The sequence below is a fragment of the Urtica dioica genome, chromosome 11 (assembly GCF_054948205.1).
Source record: "Urtica dioica subsp. dioica isolate 48M chromosome 11, U.dioica_male_clone48M_v1_H2, whole genome shotgun sequence".
NCBI classification, from domain to species: domain Eukaryota; kingdom Viridiplantae; phylum Streptophyta; class Magnoliopsida; order Rosales; family Urticaceae; genus Urtica; species Urtica dioica.
Window position 1 is genome coordinate 19,703,303 of NC_142766.1, and position 23,179 is coordinate 19,726,481.

Below are 23,179 nucleotides of genomic sequence, written 5' to 3' on the forward strand. Positions count from 1 at the left end.
AATATATCATTGAAAAAAAAAACAAATATATTAGTCGACGAACAGTACATTCTCTATATTGTACTGTTCGTCAACCATTTTAGACTGTCACATCATCGTAGCGACCGACCGAAATATCATAATTATATTTCATATGGCATCGATATTTTGTAGTCATATATCACCTATGCTATTTTTTAGTCATGTATAAAATGATATATATCACATATATATATATATATATATATTGTTATTATTTTTATCATATAGTAGATCAGTAAGAGTGGTAAGACATTCCATTTTTTTTCCTTTTGACGACATTCCATTTTTAAATGGCGCCAAAGAAGAAGCCAAAGTTAGAAAAACACCCAAAAACAGCCAAGCATGCATCGCAGACCAAACCCGGCACGTTATGTGATGTATGTATATACATATGAACCCTATATATACATATACAAATGCTGTTATACATATCCATCAACTAATATGTTTTTGGCCGTATAATATTGCAAGGTTGAAACTTATTATTAACGTTCTATAACTTGATTCTGACTCCTAATTAACGTTATATATATAATAATATGTGTGTGTAGTGTATATATTATATGTATAGTGTCTGGGCCTCGGGGGTTTGTTTTGTATGTTTTCAATATCAATCATAAATCTTTAAAAGGGAAAGAATATAAACGCACGCTAGGGATTCACATATCCAAGTAAATTGACTAGTCTATTATATTCCACAAATCAATACTTCCATTATGTTTGAAGAATTAAATGATTGTTATACCAAAAAGATAAGTTTCGACCTGTTGCGCGCAATTATAGTTATTTTATACACCTTTGCTTCTGATACAAAACAGCCATCTCTGAGAATGTATTATTTTTTGCTTATTTTATTATCGGACTATAAAAATAATAAATAACAGAAAGACATTCATTGTAAGTGTTCATTTGTTTGAGAAAATAAAGCGAAACCGAACCCTAATGAATGGATAATAATAATTCCTCTCTCTCTCTCTCTCTCTCTCTGGTATATATTATTTAGTACATATATTGAATCAGATATATATAGTTATAATGTATATGCAATAGAATGTAGATGGTGGGAAGCACGTGAGGTCACTTTTCACGCATGCCAAAAAGCTAGGAGGGCAAATAAATAATAATAAAAAAAAAAAAAAATTGCCTATGTGCCCATTAACCCCATTTTTTTTTTCTTTTAATTACCCATGTATGTATTTCTTCTTGAATAGAACAAAAGTATAGATTTTTTTTATCATGGGATAATTAATATTGTAAGTTTTGCGTAATACGGAATCCCTTAAAACATCACCGACCAATCACAACGATGGATGGCAATGAGCGCCGACACGCCGCGCCGGACTGTTTTAATAAATCAAGTCGTATCTTTTTAATTTTCTTTTTATCCTATAGTTTAAATTAGAGAATATCAATTTATGACATTATTTGTAGTACATGGCCTTGGTCTGGAATTAAGAAACCGCCTTGGCAGTGGAGCTGGTCCCTTCAATGGCTTTTTTTCAATTTGAATGTCCTTATGTTTTGAAAGATTTTCGAGATTGCCACTCTTTTTTATTTTCCTCCCTTTTTCTAAATTTCCTATATTTTTCTTCATGTTCTTGTTTACTTCTTAGAATAATTTTTTTTGGCTTGGCTTTATTAAACTTGAGGATGAAGTGAGTCGCTTTCCAACCTTTTGCTACAAAATTTAACAAATTAAGTAATTTGCAATCTTCTTTAAAAAAAAGAAAAAAAAAATAATTTGCGATCTAATCTGAAGATCATTGTTCATTACATTAAACCAGTACATTTATGATCCATGGTGTTTTTTTAATAGCATAATTATGATCCATGGGGTTTTAGGGGAAAGTATTAATTATATCTTTTTAACTTCAGCTAATTCAGTTAAATGATTCTATTATATCTTATATTTATAAATACATACAAATTAAACAATCTAAGCCACATAAAACACATCAATGATAAATAATCAAGGTTACATTATCTTTTTGGAAAATAGTCAATTATTGAGTAAGTGATCATTTTATTTATCTTAAAAGTGATAATTAGGTCAATAATCCAATAGTCCATCATTCTTTTATAAAATAGTTAAAATTTCATTTTATTAATAAAATATCCCACCCCGAAGTAAGTTAAATCAATTGTTATAGTTAATTTAATTTACTTCGGCATGGTGAGCTATTTTCTTAATAAATTGAAACTTTGACTATAATCTTTAAAAATAGTTAGGGGTTGGCTAGTTACAACAAATTTGTCTACATTGAATGCTGATTTTAACCGTGATATGTATAATCGATGTTTTTTAAAATTGCACAAAGCATCCATTAGAATTAGGATAATGGTTACAATAAAATGACATTTTAGTACAATACACGTTACACGCCTAATTCGAAACAGATCAATAAATACAAGTGAACACACATTTTATACATGTTTTCAACAAGTAAAAGCGCAAATAGCATCTTCAAATTGAGCACATGTAAGGCTCATTTAAATTAATACTCACAGTGACTATGAATAGTTCCAAAAAAACCGCGATCCCGTGACTATGATTTCTCGAGCCATTATAGACAAAAACCTAATACGAAATCCAAAAAGGATAATGGAAGACGACTAATTCATCTTCAATCCATAACAAACCAAATAATATACAATAATAAAATAAATTTGTCATAAACACCATAAAAAACATGGCATGTTTACAATACTTAAAAGATTTTATTGGGGATGATTACCTTACATACAATCATAGTAGGGTTGTAGATGGTTTTATACTATTTTCAAGACTTATCAAAGGAAGATCGCATCACAGCCCAAGTTGAGCTCCGCGACTAATAAACAGGTCATGTTATGTTTCAAACCTTTCATTGATGTGTATGTGGTGTGAGTACATCTCCTAGTTCATCGTCTAGTTGCTTGAGATCTCAAGAAAAGTCCCAACATGACGAGATCACACTCGTCAAGTCTCGGCAAGTTTGTTCCATGAGACAATATAAATTTGACATCTGTGGGTGATGGAGGCAACACGAAAATATGGTTATGATCTTGTCAAGGATGCATACTTACTATCCCGGTCTTAATTGTTTCATCTGAAGTCGCATTTAGTAGAGGCACATTATCGATTATAGGAGTTGGAGTTTAAACCCTGAAACAGTTGAGGTATTAACAATTGCAAAGATTGGTTTGTTCATGATAGATGAGCTCAAGAGCCATTCATCAACATCATCTCGTATAGATGATTTTACTTCTGATTTATCAAATGTAAATCTTGAAATTATAATCTTATTCGTGTTTAATATTTACTCGGATAAGTTTTAACATAGTTGTTTTCAATTTTTTTTTAATAAATTGGTTTTCATTCATTATCTAATTTTTTTTTCACCGTAGCTCTTAATGTTGTTCTTAAGTTTGTTGTTAACTTATGTTTTACGGCAAGATAAGATGTCATGCAACATGCTACATGATATGTTGGTATATATCTTGGCCGTTATGTGAAGAATATGTATTTCGGACAAGTATCTTGTTTTGCCATGATGATATACGGAAGACCTTCTATATATATTTTCTTCGCGTAAATAGGTTAAGTAACCCTATTTCGACTTTCAAAAGTGTTGAATACTATAAAAGCAATGCCCTTAGTGATCTCTTGACGCATTCATTCACCCAATTAAGGTTCTTAGACGTGCAAGATCGGCGGACTGAAAAACTATTTGTGTGATGTGTGTGGTGTGACTGTCTAGATGCTATTCCTGTTTCATTGAGGGTTAGAGTGTTGTTAGGGTTTTGTGATTTCGTGACTGAGTGTATACGAGCGTTGACATCAAAGATTACCAAACACTCGCAAACTGCCTATTCTTTGTGTCATTTACTTTCACGCACTGTTTTATATTTCCATGTGTTGCATCGAAACAGATTGTCACATACATTAACTCTGCATCATGGTGGCTATTGGAAGGAAGGCCTTCCGTCACTATTTCATGCCTTATAGAAGGAATAATTTTCGTATGTCTTGGAAACGGAAAAAAAATTTCAATACACTTGCAGAAGTGGTAGTGACGGAAGGTGGTAGTGGCAATGCATTTGCTTCAATTAGGCCGTTACAAAATTTTAGACGTTGGCTGATACTTCTTTTATTTACACTTACAGGCTATTTCCACATATTCACTATAAATAGACCTCATTTTAATTCATTTTTCACAATTCATTTTTCACAACTCACATTTCAATTCAACAACATAACTCTACAATATTCTCTACAAATATATCTCTACAATATTGTCTACAAGTATATAGTTATTATCTAAAAAAATAGATGATGATTTTGATATAAACTTTTTAAAAACATGACTATTAATGAAATTTAGTTTTATTATAATGTTTTACTCATAATCTTATTGTAATGTTTTTTTTTTAAAGTTATTAATAAAGATGAAATTCATTTTACATATTAGTACCTTTTTTATATTTTAATAGTTTAGTCCATTTTTATTTACCATTTAAATTTGAATTTATTATTATTATTTTTAATTATTTAATGAAAATTAATGAAAATCCATATTTCTATTAAGCTTAATGGAAATTCCACTTCCGTTAAGTAATGGAAGACACCAATTTACCTAGCGGAATTGCTATTTCCAGTAAGCAATTAAAATCGGAAGTGGCACTTCCCGTTCTTTTCAATAGTCTGCATAGTAGTGTGCAATATCTTATATATAATTAAACATAATTTCAACTTTAAAAAAATATACAATTTAATCTATTATATAAATCTGTTTCAAAACCGATTTAAGCCGTCGTTTAATTTTTTTATGAGCAAAAATTTTCGATTCTAAACTGAAAGTTTCCGTGATATGATATTTTTCTAAAAAAAAATGGTTAGTGTTACCAAATTGACCCCGGAAACAGTCGGGGGGTAATTTATCGCCTGCTATATCAACAAGAAAGATTGAAATGATATGGAGGACGAGACAAATATGGAATATGACATTGATACGAAATGAAAGCGTTTGTTACAACCCAATATAGATTTGATGTTTAACTTGAAACCTTTCTCCAAGTAGAGAGAGAGAGAGAGAGAGAGAGAGAGAGAGAGCGCACTGGCACTGCCACTGGGGCCTAAATACGTCATTTCAAACAAACATTAGGGACAAGCACGTCAATACGAACCGAAATTCACACAAAATAATTCAGAAGAAAAGCAGGGACTCAAAATTCATTTAATATTATTAAATCACTCTTTCTCTGGTAAGTTTGTCGATATGCGTGCAAACTAAAAACACATTCTCTCTCTCTTGCTTTTTTATTCTCACTGTTTCCGCTCAGAGTCAGATCACTCGCTCTCTCTCATACTCCGCACAGAAGAACAACAATAAATAAAATCATAAATACCCAAAATAAATTAAATTTCCTCTTCTTCTTCATTCCATTTCCTCTTGTACCCTTCTCATCGTCATCAGCTTAGTTAGACTTTCTCTCAGTCACTTTTCTTCTTCTTCTTCTTCTTCTTCTTCTTCTTCTGTCGTCCTATAAGCACATTGTCTCGCTTTATTATTTCCCACTAATATATATACATATATATATATATATATAACAGAAGAGAGAGAACTCATTTGTTCTTCTGTATCTTCCGTTAATGCTTTTGCAAATTCTCTATTCCGGGTTCTCTTTCTACGGACAACTGTATTGTTGGTGAAGTAAAAGAAGAAGAAGAAAATAAAAATGTTTTCTTTATATATACTTATCCGCCTGGAAAAAACGATCAGCCCAAAGAAACCAGAGTCAAAATCCAGTCTTTGAAACTTACAAAACCAAAGTTGGAAGGTGGGTTCTATTTTAATTTTATTTTTAAAATTTTTTTGTTTTATAATTTCTACAAACTTTGTCGCGGTCGTTATTGTCAAGAAGAAGCTCAAGCCTGTTTGAACAAAAATAGAAGAAAAACTGGAATAATTCTTTCCTCCTTTTCCCTTTTCCCTTTAACTCCCTCTTTGAGAAAAAAGAAAACCCATCCCCGGATTTCCTCTCCCATTTTTCCTTATTCGTGTACCTTAACCCACAAGCTAGTACTCCCCGCTTCCACGAAACCAAGAATCTCTCTCTCTCTCTCTCACAACTCTTTCTCTTTACGTTACACACACAAAGAAACAAACTCTCTCTCTCTCTCTCTCACCTCTCACCTCTCATCTTTCTCTACAGGACAGGACGGAGTTTACAAAGCACAAAGACCACGCCTTTTTAGCTCGCCCACCAAAACCCTAACCCTAGATAGAGCAAGAGAGATGGCGATGGTGATGAGTCATCATCAGCACCATCACCAGCAACAGAGCCAGAGAGAGAGAGAGAGCAGCAGCGGAAGCAGCATGAACGAGCACCACCACCAGAACCACAGCCACGGCGGAGCAAAGGATCAGAGCTCGGAAACCCACCACCAGGTGGAGGGCGGGAAGTACGTCCGTTACACGGCGGAGCAAGTGGAGGCGCTGGAGAGAGTGTACACGGAGTGCCCGAAGCCGACGTCGATGCGGCGGCAGCAGCTGATCCGGGAGTGCCCGATCCTGTCGAACATCGAGCCGAAGCAGATCAAGGTCTGGTTCCAGAACCGGCGGTGCCGCGAGAAGCAGCGCAAAGAGTCCTCCAGGCTCCAGACTGTGAACCGCAAGCTGTCCGCCATGAACAAGCTCCTCATGGAGGAGAACGACCGCCTCCAGAAACAGGTCTCCCACCTCGTCTGCGAAAACGGCTTCATGCGCCAGCAACTCCACGCCGTAAGCTCTGATATTCGATTTTCGATTTCGAATTCCAATTATGATTTTCGGATGATTCGATTGATTTTGATTTCGATTCGATTGATTCATTAGGGACCCGGCGGAACCACCACGGATGCTAGTTGCGATTCCGCTGTCACCACCACTCCTAGAGATGCTACTAATCCTGCTGGGTATTTCTTCTTCTTTCTTTTTTTTTTTTTTTCATTTCTGGTATCTATGTGTGTGTGTGTGTGTATATATATGATATAGAACTCTACTGATTTGGGTATTGGAATCAGACTCCTCTCCATTGCGGAGGAGACCTTGGCGGAGTTCCTTTCCAAGGCTACAGGAACTGCTGTCGATTGGGTCCAGATGCCTGGGATGAAGGTTTGTGATTTATTTAGTTTTGATTTTCTTAATTGAGTTGAGATGTTGATATTGGGGTTGTGTTTGGGGATCAGCCTGGTCCGGATTCGGTTGGGATCTTTGCTATTTCACAAAGTTGCGGTGGAGTGGCGGCAAGAGCCTGCGGTCTTGTTAGCCTCGAGCCGAACAAGGTATGAACCCTAGTTTCGCCGGATTAGGTGGGGTTTGGTTCTGGTTCTAACGGGGGGATTTGGGATGAACAGATCGCGGAGATCCTTAAAGATCGTCCATCTTGGTTCCGGGATTGTCGGAGCCTCGAGGTTTTCACCATGTTCCCCGCCGGAAATGGCGGTGGAACAATTGAGCTGATTTACACACAGGTCGAATTTTAGTGCTTTTTTTTGGGTATCTATTTCACCGCTACTCTCTTTCTTGTCTGAACTCTTACGTGATGAATCTTTGTCTCCAGACGTTTGCTCCAACGACACTCGCTCCGGCTCGAGACTTTTGGACGCTGAGATACACCACCACCTTAGACAACGGGAGTCTCGTGGTAACACCTCTTCTCTCTTGTCGCAACAAGTCCAATTGTGTGAAGATTTCTTCTTAGGTTGGTTGGTTGATTGTCTTTTTTGGATGTTGTCTTGTAGATTTGTGAGAGGTCTCTGTCTGGTTCCGGGGCCGGCCCGAATTCGGCCGCGGCCGGTCAGTTCGTTAGAGCCGAGATGCTTCCAAGTGGGTACTTGATCAGGCCCTGCGACGGTGGTGGCTCGATCATTCATATCGTCGATCATTTGAATCTCGAGGTCCTTGCTCTTTTAATACTTTGCCCGCCCTTTTTTTTTTTCTCTCTCTCTCTCTCTCTCTTGCTCAGGATCGGGAAAGTTTCAAACTTTTTTTTTTCCGCGTCTCCTTTGACAGGCGTGGAGTGTACCGGAAGTTTTACGGCCGCTGTATGAATCATCTAAAGTTGTGGCGCAAAAAATGACCATTGCCGTGAGTCTATAATTAACTATATTTATTTCTTTGATTATAAATTAAAAGTCGAGGAAGCCTTGTGACACAAATCATGCTGTATAGGCACTGCGTTATATCAGGCAAATAGCGCAGGAGACAAGTGGCGAGATCGTGTACAGTCTGGGCCGGCAGCCAGCTGTGCTAAGAACTTTTAGTCAAAGATTAATAAGGTAAAAACAAAAAACAAAAATTATTCAATCTTCTTTGGTTTCACTAATTGATGGTTTTGATTTTAACTCGCTCGCAGAGGTTTTAATGACGCTGTGAATGGATTCAACGATGACGGATGGTCGATATTGAATGTCGACGGTACGGAAGACGTGACGATCGCGGTGAATTCGGGCAAGAATATGAGCACGATATGCAATCCTGCAAACTCACTTGCTTTCCTCGGTGGTGTTCTTTGTGCAAAGGCTTCCATGCTTCTCCAAGTACAACTTCTTCCCAACTCTCTCTCTCTCTCTCTCTCTCTCTCTCGATCTCGATATGCTATTTCGTCTTTCCTTAGATCAGCTTCTAACTTCCAGAGTGTGTGTGTGTGTGTACTATTTACCAGAATGTCCCTCCTGCGGTGCTGGTTCGATTCTTGAGAGAGCACCGGTCGGAATGGGCTGACTTTAACGTGGATGGGTACACGGCCACGGCACTCAAAGCGGGCTCTTATGCTTATCCCGGGATGAGACCCACTCGCTTTACCGGCAGCCAAATTATCATGCCACTTGGTCACACTATTGAGCACGAAGAGGTGTTTATGCTTTTTTTTTCTTTCAATATTTTCTGTTTTCTCTATCTACGTGAATCTTTTTACGTAATAATGTTTTTACTTGCTCGTCATCTTCTCAGTTACTTGAAGTCGTTCGGCTTGAAGGACATTCGATTGCACAAGAAGACGCTTTTCTATCGAGGGATATCCATCTTTTACAGGTGCTCTTTTTCTCTTCGCCGGGTTTTTTTTTTTTTTTTTTTATTCTGCGAAACCTAACAAAATTGATGTCTGAATCTCAACAAACTTTCTTGTTTTGTGTTTTTTTTTTCCCTTGCAGATTTGCAGCGGAGTTGATGATAATGCAGTCGGTGCATGTTCAGAACTTGTATTTGCGCCGATCGACGAAATGTTTCCAGATGATGCCCCGCTACTTCCCTCTGGTTTCCGTATCATTCCGCTCGAATCAAAATCAGTTGCGTGCTAATTCATTCATCCATTCATTTAATTTTATTCGTTTTTCTTCTTCTTCCTAACGTTAATGTCTAACCGCGCCATTCAACTAACCGCAGTCCGAAACAAAAGATTCGCTACCGTCGCACCGGACTCTGGACCTCACTTCAAGCCTAGAAGTGGGGTCCGCGACGGCCCTCGGAGGCGCCGGAGACTCGTCTTCTTCGTCGTCGGGTCAAAACTCGCGGTCTCTGTTGACCATCGCGTTCCAATTTCCCTTCGAGAGCAGTCTTCAGGAGAACGTGGCGAGCATGGCTCGTCAGTATGTCCGGAGCGTCATTTCGTCGGTGCAGAGAGTCGCGGTCGCGATATCTCCGTCCGGAATGAGCTCCGGAGGAGTCGCCCCAAAGCTCTCCCAAGGCTCTCCCGAAGCTCTCACCCTCGCCAATTGGATCTGCCAAAGCTACAGGCAAACTCCTAATTCTTCTCATCCACCACCCAAAAAAAAAGGATTTTTTATTTATTATATATTCATACCCTTTTATTTATTTATTCTCAGTTTGTATACGGGGTCGGAATTGGTGAGATCGGATTCTCTGGGGAACGACTCGATGCTAAAGTATCTATGGCAGCATCAAGACGCCATATTGTGCTGTTCGCTGAAGGTACGCACTACAAAACGATTTCCGACCCTTTTTAAAACTTCGGTTTTTTTCGAGAAAAATTAAAAAGTTAACCATATTTGTATTTTTTTTTTTTTTTTTTGGGTGTCGAACAGTCTTTGCCGGTATTCATATTTGCGAACCAGGCGGGGCTTGACATGTTGGAGACGACACTGGTGGCGCTTCAAGACATCACGTTGGATAAGATATTCGACGAGTCCGGTCGCAAGGCCTTGTGTACCGACTTTTCCAAACTAATGCAAGAGGTATATTATATTTTTAACACCAATTTTCTTCACACAAAATGGTCTAATTTTTTTTATTTTTTTTTTAATTAGGGAGTAGCGTATTTACCGGGCGGGATTTGCATGTCGACAATGGGACGGCATGTGTCGTATGAACAAGCGGTGGCGTGGAAAGTGCATGCCTCGGAGGACAGCAACGATGTTCATTGTTTGGCCTTCTCTTTCGTGAACTGGTCTTTTGTGTGATGGGTTTGTTTTCATTTCATGTTCTTTTTTTTGTCTCATTTCTTTCTTCTCCAACTTAGAAGCCAAAGAATTACAATGAAAGGAGAAGGGAAAAAAATCAGAGGGCAAAGAGGGGACAAAAATGTACACCAAGTTTTGTTATGTCTCTGAACCCTGAATCAGACCTCAGGTTTGGAAGTTTTATTAATTTAATTTAATTTAATTTTGACTTGGAAAAAAAAAAAAAAAAACTCTTTTAGAGTATTTGTGTTTATGTAAATTATATGTATTGTTCTTTTGTGAAGTCCCACAGTAGAGATGAGAAGAGGTAAAGTAAACTGATGGAAAAAAAAAGTTTATTTTATTTTTAGTGTTCTTTTTTTCTTTTTATGTAATGGTACTGATTATGAAGGAATTACCTGGCTTTGCTTCAGTTCTTGAAGCTTTATTAATTTCTTTTGTGTTGTCCTGTCTATTTTGCTTTCTTGTGAAACATTTTGAATCAGCCATCCAAGAAAAAATGGAGATCAAACTTGTAAGTCAAGGCAAAGAAAAAGAAATGAGCGGCATAGGGGTTTTGTTTTGTTGAATCAAAACCAAGTGCTCTTTTTCAATTAAAATTTAAAAAAACAAAATCAATATAAAGTTTGCATAGATAGCGAGAGAAAATGATCAGTACGGCACATGCCATGAGAATAGTCACTCATTAGAAGTCTTATACCTATCATTCATTATTTATGAAAGCATTTAATGAATTTGACATGACAATGCTGGTTTGCTTCTCTGATATATATATATATATATATATATATATATATGTTTTTTATGCTGTTCTTTCTGTGTCGGAGTCATCTCTTTTCCTTTTGTCTTCTATTTTTGTCCTATTCCTCTCGTCCGATTCCACGACACATCACACATCACCCCTTATTACCACGTTTAAATCAAATTAATGGCTTGCATATTATTAATATTATAAATCATTTATATATTTTATTGCACATAATTTAGATTTTGTAACTACGGTACGAGAGACATCCGGAAAAGGATTTTAAGCTTCATGAACGTCTGACAAAGGATCTTGTTTGTCAAGGGCAAAAATGCATAAATATTATTCTAAAAAGAGGATAATATGCTTCTTTTTTTTATGCGGATGTCCAAGAAATTTCTACATGAAAAACGTACATAATTTGATATTTTCTTTTAAAATGTTAAATAATACTGTGGTCGTATTCCTTTTTTAAAATCTAGTAAAAATAAATATACAAAAGATTATGATATTAAGATAACGGCTTTCTTTGTTGACATTATTTCCTTATCACTAAATTATTCAATGTGTAAATGAACTATTCATATATGTTGAAAAAACACCCAGTACGAAGAATTTGTGACTTTGCAAAGTTTGTGAAAATGTATTGATTGTAAATACTCTAATGTAGCGTCGAACACTGAAAAATGCTCAACTCTGATTGACTTTTTTCTGTTTTCTTAATTAGATTCCCATTTGTTTGAAGAGTATATGAAGGATAAGGATAGAATGCTTCTTGGTCTCTCCTAGTTTTTTATTTGACCTGGAATCATATGATCTGTGTTTATATTTCACGGAACGTGCAACTATATTTGAGTGCTTTCGAAGGCTGAACAATTTTCCTTCTCTTGCTTTCTCGGTTTTAGAGTTCGTTTCCTTTCTCGTGGATTCCTCAGTTTTCAGGTTAGTGCAGGTATATTTTTCGAACGGGAAACACATTGTTTGTTGAGTTAAGAAGTCCTCTCGGTAGATATTTTTTTTATATTAAATTTTAAACTTAATTATGGCGATATAATGTCACAAAAATAGGCGCACGCTAGCTCGAAAACGAGCGATCATGTAAATGTAAATAATATGTACCACGCTTGATAAATAGTGGACTATTTTTCACCGAGCTTAAATATTTACACAAATGGTAATCATCATTTGACTAAATAAAAAAAAAAAAAAAAAAAAAAAAAACATGGTGATCACCAAACTTAATTAACTCACTACCCTGACTTGTAATATTTATTTATCCGATGTATATTTTTGTTTAAAATCTTGTCTCAATATTAATATTGATGTTTCAAACTTCAATAAATGTAGCTCAGAGTGACAACACTCTCTATAAGTCCATAATTTCACTAGTAAATCTAAGTCTCAATGTGTCATCATTCATAATCCACTACGCAAAACAAATGCTGTGAAACGTCTAGAAACTTTTGTGCGTAAATATTGCATGTTTGGGTAAATAAGGACAACCCAAAAGACATTACAAATTTACAATGATAACTTATTTGGTAACATAAAAAAAGGTGCGACTTTTTGTCGTGTTGGTGAGGAATAATGCATATATTACCGTTCTCTTATCATTACGTACATTAAATATGCTTTTTGTCAAGTCGTAAAAGTTAAGGCAAGGTATTATTATGTTTGATATTCGATTCAAGTGGTGTAGCTGCTTATGAATTACGTGTACATTTAAAAAAAAAAATTAAAACATTATAAGCTCTTGTTTAATTCTCACATTTAATGATTTTCCACCAAAAAAACCAGCAAACATTATAAACTTCCCCATCACTAAGCAAAAAATCCAATTACCTAAAAACCAAGACATAAAAACACTTTACAGCCTTAATCAACTCAGCTCGGAACTCAACTCATCTAAGCTCACTCTCTAATCTCAGAGCTCTTCTGAGCTGACCTCACTACCTTAAAATAAGTCTCTATCTTGGAATTATTATTTCTTAGTTCTACGCATTTAATTATATTACTACGTATACCTCTTATATTTATTACTCATGAACTCATGAAACTAGTATAAATAAATTTAATTTTATGTCATCAGTATACAAGTAGAAAACTCTCTCAATACTCTCTTTAAATTTCTCTAAAAACATAAGAACGAAAGTATGAAGTAAAAATAAGAACTTATACCAAAGCCACAAGCCAAGATCAAGAGAAAAAAGAAAAAGAAAACAAATCACAGCGGAAATAAGCAGATAGACAAGCTCTTGATAAATAAATAAAAATTAGGGCTTTGTTATTAATAATAATGTCCGACATTATTGAGAGTGACGTAATTTTCAAGGTGTCCTTTGAAGAATTAAATGAGCAATGAATTAATAGGTCCAAATGTTTGACAATCATTTTGTCTTTCGGATACGTTTGTTTTTCTGCAACTTGTTTACTTTGTCCTCTCCTTTTGTAGTACATGCACAAAATGTTCTTCAGAACTGCATGCCTGGGTTATAATTTCAACTAGCTCAAACGTTGAAATAAACAATAGCATTTGAACCAAAAATTACTTTTATTATCATCATTATTACTTAATTTTAATATCAAGTCGATGGTTTCACTTTCACGAAGAAAAAAAAGACGTCTGAAGTTGTAACTTTTATATATATATATATATATATAACGAAGAAAAGAACGAATTTTGATGGCCAAACTAATTCATATATAACAATAATATTGCATTTTGAATTAGACCTGTTTTTGGTTGTGGCTTGTACCATATTCACTCGGTCAAGCCAGCCACGTTCAGCTTTGGTAACTAGTAAATTCACGATTCCAGATCGTACGATATTTATATTTCACTAATATATGTGTGTGTACGTTTATTGTTACAGTTGTATATTATTACGAATACGTGTATTGTTGTGGGACAAGATGTGAATGAAAAAGAGCTGACCGAAGAAAACCATGAAAAGGGAAAAAGAGCAAAAAAGAAGTATCAAAGCTGACATATATATTTTCCATATTTATACCGTCCAAGTGGACCATACGGGAACGGAAAATGATTTCAAACCCTAGTTTCGTTCTTTAATGCATGAATATTATATATACATATATATATATACATACATATATATATATATATATATATATGTGTGTGTGTGTGCGCGCGCGCGCGCGCGTATATACATATATATATACTATTTACTTTTTAGTGTGTGTGATTCATAGAGGATGACGCAAAGAGATGTGTTTGAGACGTTTCCGCCGAGTTTTGGAAATGATAAAGAAAAAAAATATTTGTTTCAGTATATGAGATGATTCCATATATATCCGCATAATTATCAATATAATTTCTTGTTTTTTTTTTTTTTTATAATGTTGCTGCTGAGAATAATTAGTTGGCTTTTGTATTTATGGCTCGATTTATGGTGGTTGGTGTGTATTTACTCTTATTTTAAGGCTGGTACTAGAAATTACTATTTTATGTTCGTTGCAATTATGAATATGGTACTATATATAGTTCTTCCACGTGATTATTATCATACAAACAGGATCGACATATTAATATGTGATATGAAATGATGTTACTTTCTTTCCATTGAGAGTCTGGCTGTGCTACTTTATATTGAAAGCGGTCAACTGATTGTCAAGAAAAAATCAATGGACCGTTTGGTTTAGTTTTCTAAACTCGTTTTCTGTTTTTAAATTCTGTTTTCTGATTTTAATTTTTAAATTTAAAAAACAGATTTAGAATTACGTTTCAGAATATTTTAAATGTTGTTTGGTTATGTTTTCTATTCAATTGTATAGAGATAAAATAGAAAACAACTTTTCATTGTTTTCTGTTTTCTAAACAAATTTCAAAGAAAACAGAAACATGATTCTAAACCTGTTTTCTAAATTCTTAACTAAACAGTTTTTCTAAAACTGTTTTTTAAAATTTAGAATCAGAAAACAGAAAACGAGAACAGAAAACATTACCAAACGGCCCCAAGCCTTCTAATAAATAAATAAATAGATGAGAAGAAAATGAACCTCATATTTGAATAAAACACACACACACACGTTTTTCTAAGCATCAATATATTTAGCATGAAAGTACATCTAAATTAATTTTAAAAAACAACAATTTTAATTCAAAATATATGCCTCTCTCTCTCTCTCTCTCTCTCTCTCTCTCTCTCTCTCTCTCTTTCTCTCTCTCTCTCTCTCTCTCTCTCTCTCTCTCTCAAAAATAAACATTTTATAGGGTTTTGTTTCTTTTTCTGGTCATGGTTAAGGGCAATCACCGAAAAATGGTGAGGAGGTTTAGATATATTTACTCTTTTGAAAGTCTTCGTGTGAGATTTTATTGGTGTCATAAAGGGATTTTTTTTAACCTTTTATAATTTTCAATAATAAATTTAAATATAATTTCTACTATAAATTTTTATATTGGTGTGACTTTTAGTGTCATTCTTTAGATCTAAATCTCTCATATTTGAGTGGTAATGATTTATTCCTAGAAGCTGATCTCAGTCGGAGAAGGCCTCCAAAAACAAAATCCCCTGAGAATGCTAATTTACCACACCTAAAGATAGAAATTTGTGTTGTTGGTGCGGATTTTTTTAAGAAAATAAATTCAATATCTAGATTTAAATATAGTTTATTTTTACTACCGAATTTTTTATTGTTGTGATTTTAGTTTTGTTTCTTAGATCTAAATCTCATATTTAAGTAATGGTTTATTTTTAATCTCATATTTAAGTAATGGTTTATTTTTAGACGCTAATCTGATTCGGAGAAGACCTTCGAGAATGGAAGCCCCTCAAAATGTGTATTTTATGAATAAATAAAAACACATTTTTTTTATAGAAAAGACAAAATTTTTGAAATTTAATCGTTTTTTATTTTTTTATCAATAATTTCGGTGGAGGAGCATTTTAACAATAATAATAAAAAAATACAAAGTGAGTCTAAATCCTTCGTTCAAGCATATGTCAAGGATTTGTTTATTCTTTTGGTTTATTAAGATGCCCAATCGGTTAATGCAATGAATTATGCATAACCATAATTTAAGTTTTTATTTATATATTTGGAATCTTGTATGCATAAAATCACTATAGTACACACTCTCATACTACGTACATTAATAATTAATAATAGGGTCCATTAGTTATGTAGACATATTTACAGTTTCACATTATTATATAGTCAAAGTTTCGTAAATCTTAAATAGTTGCGTCCATGTATTTACACGTATAAAATTGACGTACATACTCTACCATTTCATTTAATAAAAAATATCATGTCATTTTTATGATTATTTATATAAAATTTATAAAATGTTGTCTATTTATAACAATAAAAAGTTAGTCTAGTTATCTAATTTTTTTTGTTAATAATAACAGGACGTTACGTTTAGAAAGTTTCTTTTTCTCTAGTTTCAATCCATCCATTGATGATGCGAATGAGAGTCTGGCGATTGGTACAACCGTTTTTGTTTCTTTTTAGAGTCAAACCTCAAGAGTCAGATGTTCGTATGAAGCTTTATCAGGATTCAGGATTACACTAATTATGTTTGAATTGAATTTGGAGCAAATTTTCTACTTTTTGCAGATGGGCAATTAATAATTGTAGAAAAAGAAAAGCAAGAGAAATAAAAATAATAATCATTGTCATCAGTTTTGATATGTTTTCAGGAATTCTGTTTAACCGTGTTTTTTATTTATTTATTTATTATTACTATTATTATTTGGGGACTGTAAATTTTACAGATTTAAAGAACCAGTATATATATATATATATATATATATATTTTTTTTGTCATTGATGAGAGACCATCCAGCTACTTCAAGGAAGTGAAATTGCATTGAGTGGTCAATTTTTCTGTTAGTTGTCTCTACCTAGCAATTCAAAATGAATATTAAAGCCTAAAAACAATCGTGTATTTGTCAGTATTTTACGTGCAAGTGATTTACGCAGAGCGATAAGAATTAAGTACTATTGCTCTTTAGGCATTTGTACAAATGCGCATTTCTGTCTGTGGGAAATGAAATTGACTCCTCGCTTCTTCGCTTGTAGGATCATATCAACAGGCGTGGAAGAACAAAATTCTAATACTTTCTTTATGTGATTTCTTTTTTTTCTTTAGGCCTAAAAAAGGCTTTTGCTTTCTCCGGTGTGATTTCCTCTCACTAATTAATTATTATAAGCTTTTTACTCACTCCGTCGGCTAAACTGAAAATTTCAGTTAATCAAACATTAACTAAGAAAGAAGATTATTATTAAATTTTTTTTGGCATATTAGCGAAACTGATTTATTTATTTTTATAACATAAATCATAAATTTGACATAGAAAAAAAAAGATTCACCAAGTCCATCCTTATTTGCACATTTGTCAATAGGCAATACAAATGAATTCACCAATTAGCTTTTACAGTAGTATTATTTAAATAAAACATGAAAGCTTGGCTAATTTACAAAGGTTGTAACAAGAAATGAAAATGGATTACAGGATCACAAATCACAAGGTCAATAGCCAGACAGACCACAAACAATATTCAATATAACAAGCCAACCAACACAAAAAGAAACCAAAACTGCATGTATAAGCATACTAGAGAACAATTCAGCGTAACATCAAATGCCAAATACACAAGTTCAAAATCACAAGTATATGCCAACATGCCAAAAAAAAAAAAAAAAATCCATGCTACTCATGTATATTCAATCAATGCAATTCTCAGGTTTGATTGAAGGGATACCAACAATGGACCGGCGCCTGAAAACTTTTGTACACAGAAAGAAACACAGCATATGCACAAAATTACAGTCAACTTTCAATTTCAGGTTAACTCATTCCATCGCCACTCGGAAGAAGGGGAAAAATAAGTAATTGAAATGAAATATTGATAACGCTACTCCGTCCGAAGACTCCGAACTGCCATTTCACTTATCTCTGAAGTTTCATTTGCTCGTTTTACCTTGACGCTAGCGACCAGAAGTTCAAGAGAAAAGAAGGTAGTGTAGCGAACCATGTCACAAAGGCCATGGCTGTGGCGGTCTCGAATTGAGCACAGTGATTCCGAGCACAACTATCGAGGTCGTTGTCTATTAGAACTGTTATGCCCGCAGAAGCACAAGCTGATGCAAATGTAAGAGTGGATGTCATCTGCAATGAAGGAAAAACACACTCACTAAGCAATGAAACGCATACACAAATAACATACAAGGAGGGGAAAAATTCACTTCCGAATAATCTTTTTTCTTGAATAGAGACTTTTTCATGAGCTAAATTCTCTTGTTACTTCAAAATACTATTCCGGCCAGTTTAAATTCTACAAGCCTACCCAAATATATATATATATATTTTTTTTTCACTATTTGCTCTTTGAGAAGAACTTACCCCATCCCCCACAGTAAAGAAGCTCACAACTCGATGGCTCTGTAAAGAGCGTCTCACCAAAAGGGCATAAATGTCAACAATGGCTAAGGATAGGCTCCAACAAAACTGCAGCCCAGCTGCTGCAACAAGATAGCTGAAATAGCAAACATCGGAAAGAGCTTGTGTTGAGAAACAACACCCAATATATATATAAAAAAAAAAAAGCATATATGTTAAATTTTCATGTACTAGTAGCACCTGTGCACTCAAAGCTAAATCTACACCATAGATAAATTCGAGAATAGTTTGCATACTGAGACATGAGTTCTGTTGGACCCAGGCAACCAAATGTGTACTTTTCATGCAATGCCTTTAATACATTTTAACATTCAATGAAAACAGATGTAAAATCCAGTAACTGTGGTTGGTAATGTTTATACACCGCTGATGCTGGTCAAAGAAGCGTATATGATAAGAGGAGATGGGCTCGAGTCATGGAAAAGGCAAAAATGATAATAAAAAAACTAATAAGTCATGTTGGATAATATATATATATAATATATATATATATATACATATATATATATATATATATGTATATATATCAGAGAAGTGTCTATAAAGCTATATACATTTGTTGCCTCTCTTGATTTTTCTACGAAATATGCCGCCAATCCATTCAATCTAAAGAGCAATTCAATGGCAAGTTTTGATAAGCATAGCATCAGGTTAGGGTAAGAAACAGAATGAATACCATTTCAGAAACAACTTGTTCAGCGTTGGTTAAGAAAAAAATTAAAAATTAAAATATTAAGACTACACTCCTCCTTACCAATCAAAACACGTATATAATGCTTTGTTGGACATTGCTGACTGTGAACATGTTATCACAAATTTGATATGAGGAAGCTTCTAAACATGACAACGATCTGAATAAGTATTCTAGTGAACCAAACAACTTGAATCAACTTGCCGTCAGTACTTTTATGATCCTTCTTGCTCGGAATTTTAAGATTTTTATGTGAGATAACCATTTGTTACAAGAATAATTATACTAATATTGTTGACTACGGTATAAGCATTAACCACCACCCCGCTCTATCGAAGCATGATTATTATTATTTTTAGTTTGTCTATTCCGTTGAACGCTACAGTTTTTGGGAAGAGAAATCTCAATTATATAACTTGGTATGCACTTCATGAGGAATAGAACCCCCAGACCTCATGAGAAAAAAGCATTGGCTTGACCACTCGACCCAAGCCCCGTGGGTCTCAATAGCAGCGTTATCGAATGTCAAAATACTAGGTACTAACGTTATAGAAATCTTAACTGAAATTGTATAAGCTACTATAACTAAATCCAACCACATTCATGTTACCGTAATACCAGGTGTACCATTTTAGAAAGCTTAATTGAGATTCTATAAAGACGCTGAACATTACCTAACATTACGTCATTGTATCTACAGACTTCAATTTAACTATGAAGGACAAATCAGTATTCCTTATAGCGATAACGAGATAAACTATAATCCGCATCGATGTTAACTAATAAGAAGGAAAAAATTTATATATAAATGGAAACCGCAATACCTGCAAAAGTAAGTAACATCTTATCCAATCAATGGAGTCACAATACTACCAAGTCATTTCATTCCTAATCTAACTACAACCGTTACCATCGCTCTGTATATTCTCCTATTACGGTCTAACTTCGAAACAATCTCATCAAGAACAGCCATAGAAACGATAAAATATGACGTAAGATTAACCGACTCGGATCAATACAACAAAAGTAGAAACTTAGTTTGATGCAAGTAATCTTGTTACGTAGCACTGTGATAGATAAACATTAATTTATCTACTTCCACATTTCAACTAACCAATCAATTCATCAATAAATAAACAGAGTCGGCGAGCATTACCAAAAGGCTGTGACGGAAGGAAAATCGCTGGTGGAGGCCATGACGGCGAGTGCGGCGGCGGAAAAAACGAGCTGGGTGACGCGCAGAGCCAGTCCGCCGGCGGTCCCAGGCATTCCTTGAACGTCCGTCATTCTAACCCTCGGCGCCGCCGCCGCCGCTCCGCCGTTCGCTCCTTCCGTCGAAGGCGCGTCTTCCACTGGATGAACCGACGCATGGCTCACGTTCATCGCCGATCTCTCGGCTCAGCTTTTCTCGAACCTTTTTTTTAACTCCGGTAGCGATCGCTGAACGATAGTTGAAGGTAATAAGGTCAAAATAAATACTTCCAATTCTTGAGGAGCTGGACTTTCGTTTCATTTTCTTACCTTTCCTTTTTTCTCCCCGGGAAACACAACCCTCAGCTTCGCTTTTTCAGTTCATCGCCGATCTCTCGGCTCAGAACTTTTCCTCCTGTAGCGACCACTGAGCGATAATTAATAAAAATAAAAAATAAGATATCGTCTTCGAATTCTTCAGGAGCTGAACTTTAGTTTTCTTTTTCTTACCTTTGCTTTTCCCGGGAAGCAGTAGAGAGACCCCCGGCGAATTTGCGGATCAGGACGGTGGATTCCGGGGACGAATCTCTTCTCGCCCTGGCCTCCGTGGTCGTGTTGGTGAGAGATTTTGCAGAGAAAATTCGAGGGAATTGGGGTTATGTTTTTTTTTTTTTAAAGGAGTTTCGGCAAAACATCGTGTTCAGTGCTCTGTGAGGTGTTTGCTTGGCGAGTGAGAAGCACTCGCTACGTGATTTGTTGACCTTAGCTCCGGTATGCCACGTAATTACGGACGGGTATTGTTTCACGGTCCGTTTGAAACCCGTTTAAGATAACCCGCCTTTGCACTCCCTAAAATAAAAAGAAATAAAATAAAGAAAAACTAGGCCAATTAAACAACCTCAAACGTCAAAATTGCTATTTAACCAACATTTAATACAGTTTCAAATATAGCCACCGATGCTGACGTGACAAGATTAATCTCCATGACTTTTACAAAAATTTCATTTTGTATGAAAATCAGTGAAAAACGTTTATGATAACATTTGTAACAAAATTAGAAGTAAATCTAGAGGCCTTATTATTTTCAATTGATATATATATATATATATATATATATATATATATATATATATATATATCTTTTAATTTATATTAGCTCTCTCTCTCTATCTCTCTCTCTCTGAGCAAGAGCAATTTGTGACGTAAAGCGAGAAGAAAGGGTGGAAGCTCGCCGAAGAGGGATCGCCGGGTGTTCGGCGCGAAAGAGAAGTCGGCCGAGAGAGAAGGTCGGATTTTTTTCGTTCTTCATGAGAATTTAACATTTATTAGGGTTTGAACAAAATGGGGATTTTACTCTCTAAGTATTTCGGCATGATTCGGTGAATGGGACGAGACCGTGAAGTTCACTATTGTTGTCTTCGTGATCGAGGCAAAGAAAATCCAATAATATGTCCGGTCTAAATTTAAAGATAGAAGTTTAAGGTTTTCTGTATTGATGTTGCTATTTGGATTCCGAAAATCAGAAATTGAATTTAATTGAAGATTCTATATTTTTATATTTGTGTATTAATTTGACGAGTGTTGAATTTATGGAGTTGGTCTTTGAATACATGTTATTCAGTTTAAAATTCGAATTGATGATGTGTTGTCGCTAAGATCTCTTATTTTCAAAACTTGTCATTTGTTTATTGTGGTTCATTTCACATGTAATATTGTTGAACTCGTGTCTAATTTAACTTGTCATTTGTTTATTTGATTACATTTGACGCATAATATTTGTTATTTATTGAAATTTTTGGACATTACCATATTTTAGTTTGGCTCATCAATGGTGTTTTTTATGTTGAGTATTTGTCCAGGGTATTCTTCACGTGGTCTCGTCAATGTGCTATATTAAACGGGATTCGATTACAATTTTTATATTTTTTATCTTATATTTCTAGTATTAAATAATCATTTTCGTGTTTGAATTTAAAATTTTAAAATAGTGACCTACTTTTTTATATTCTATTTTTTATGTAGTGATATTCTACGTGGGTTGTAGATTTTCTTTAGAAAGAATATTTATAACTATGTCAACACTTTTTTTTTTGGTAAATACCTACTTTACTAACTAAATAAAACATTGATTATTTCTCTAAACTTAAATTTTTAAATGGCCAAATAGCTAGAGCACCAAAAAATTAAATCCTTATACATTTTTCTTAAATTAACTTGTTTTATTAAGGGAAAGTTATATATATATATACATATATATATATATATATATATATATTGATGTCCATTGTCAACTATTTCAATGATGTCGTAACCTCTGTTCTCGTTAGGAAAATTTAAGCTTTCATCGAGAAGATCTTCATCTGGCCCTCATTTGACGATAAATAAGGAAAAATCAGGTGGGAAAATAACACATATATACATTGTGTTTTAGTGAAATGTCGAGTTTAACATTTGGTTTTCAAAAATGTCTAGTTCATACATTCTGTTTAACTAAAATGACGAAATTATACCATCTGTTTAACTAAAATGACGAAATTATACCCTCTGTTTAACTAAAATGATGAAATTATACCCTCTGTTTAACTAAAATGACGAAATTATACCCTTAAATGGATAACAGTATCACAAATCTCTCTTTCATTAATATTAATTATTATATAAGA

At 34.5% G+C, this 23,179-nt stretch overlaps 2 protein-coding genes across 4 annotated transcripts; one reads left to right on the forward strand and one right to left on the reverse strand.

Moving 5' to 3' along the window:
* Positions 1-5,253: 5,253 nt before the first annotated feature.
* Positions 5,254-10,893, forward strand: REV (Homeobox-leucine zipper family protein / lipid-binding START domain-containing protein). 2 transcript variants are annotated; one of them, XM_089601076.1, is made up of 18 exons: positions 5,255-5,841; positions 6,217-6,785; positions 6,879-6,958; positions 7,067-7,157; positions 7,232-7,327; positions 7,400-7,516; positions 7,606-7,689; positions 7,787-7,942; positions 8,058-8,132; positions 8,217-8,323; positions 8,401-8,584; positions 8,710-8,898; positions 8,997-9,077; positions 9,197-9,331; positions 9,429-9,778; positions 9,869-9,974; positions 10,088-10,237; positions 10,310-10,893. In XM_089601076.1, the coding sequence occupies exons 2-18, from the start codon at positions 6,300-6,302 to the stop codon at positions 10,460-10,462; spliced, it is 2,640 nt and encodes an 879-aa protein (XP_089457202.1). In that variant the 5' UTR covers positions 5,255-5,841; positions 6,217-6,299; the 3' UTR covers positions 10,463-10,893. The 2 variants fall into 2 exon arrangements, with proteins under 2 accessions (XP_089457201.1, XP_089457202.1); XM_089601075.1 differs by having other exon boundaries at positions 5,254-5,841; positions 9,429-9,974.
* A 6,860-nt stretch (positions 10,894-17,753) lies between these two features.
* On the reverse strand, positions 17,754-21,198 carry LOC149382103 (CASP-like protein 5A2). Of its 2 annotated transcripts, none has more exons than XM_089629779.1 (5): positions 21,027-21,198; positions 20,847-20,931; positions 20,482-20,765; positions 18,578-18,710; positions 17,754-18,343 (listed from the first exon to the last, which is right to left on the reverse strand). In XM_089629779.1, the coding sequence occupies exons 3-5, from the start codon at positions 20,706-20,708 to the stop codon at positions 18,152-18,154; spliced, it is 552 nt and encodes a 183-aa protein (XP_089485905.1). In that variant the 5' UTR covers positions 20,709-20,765; positions 20,847-20,931; positions 21,027-21,198; the 3' UTR covers positions 17,754-18,151. The 2 variants fall into 2 exon arrangements, with proteins under 2 accessions (XP_089485905.1, XP_089485904.1); XM_089629778.1 differs by having other exon boundaries at positions 20,847-20,943.
* Between the last annotated feature and the right edge of the window lie 1,981 nt (positions 21,199-23,179).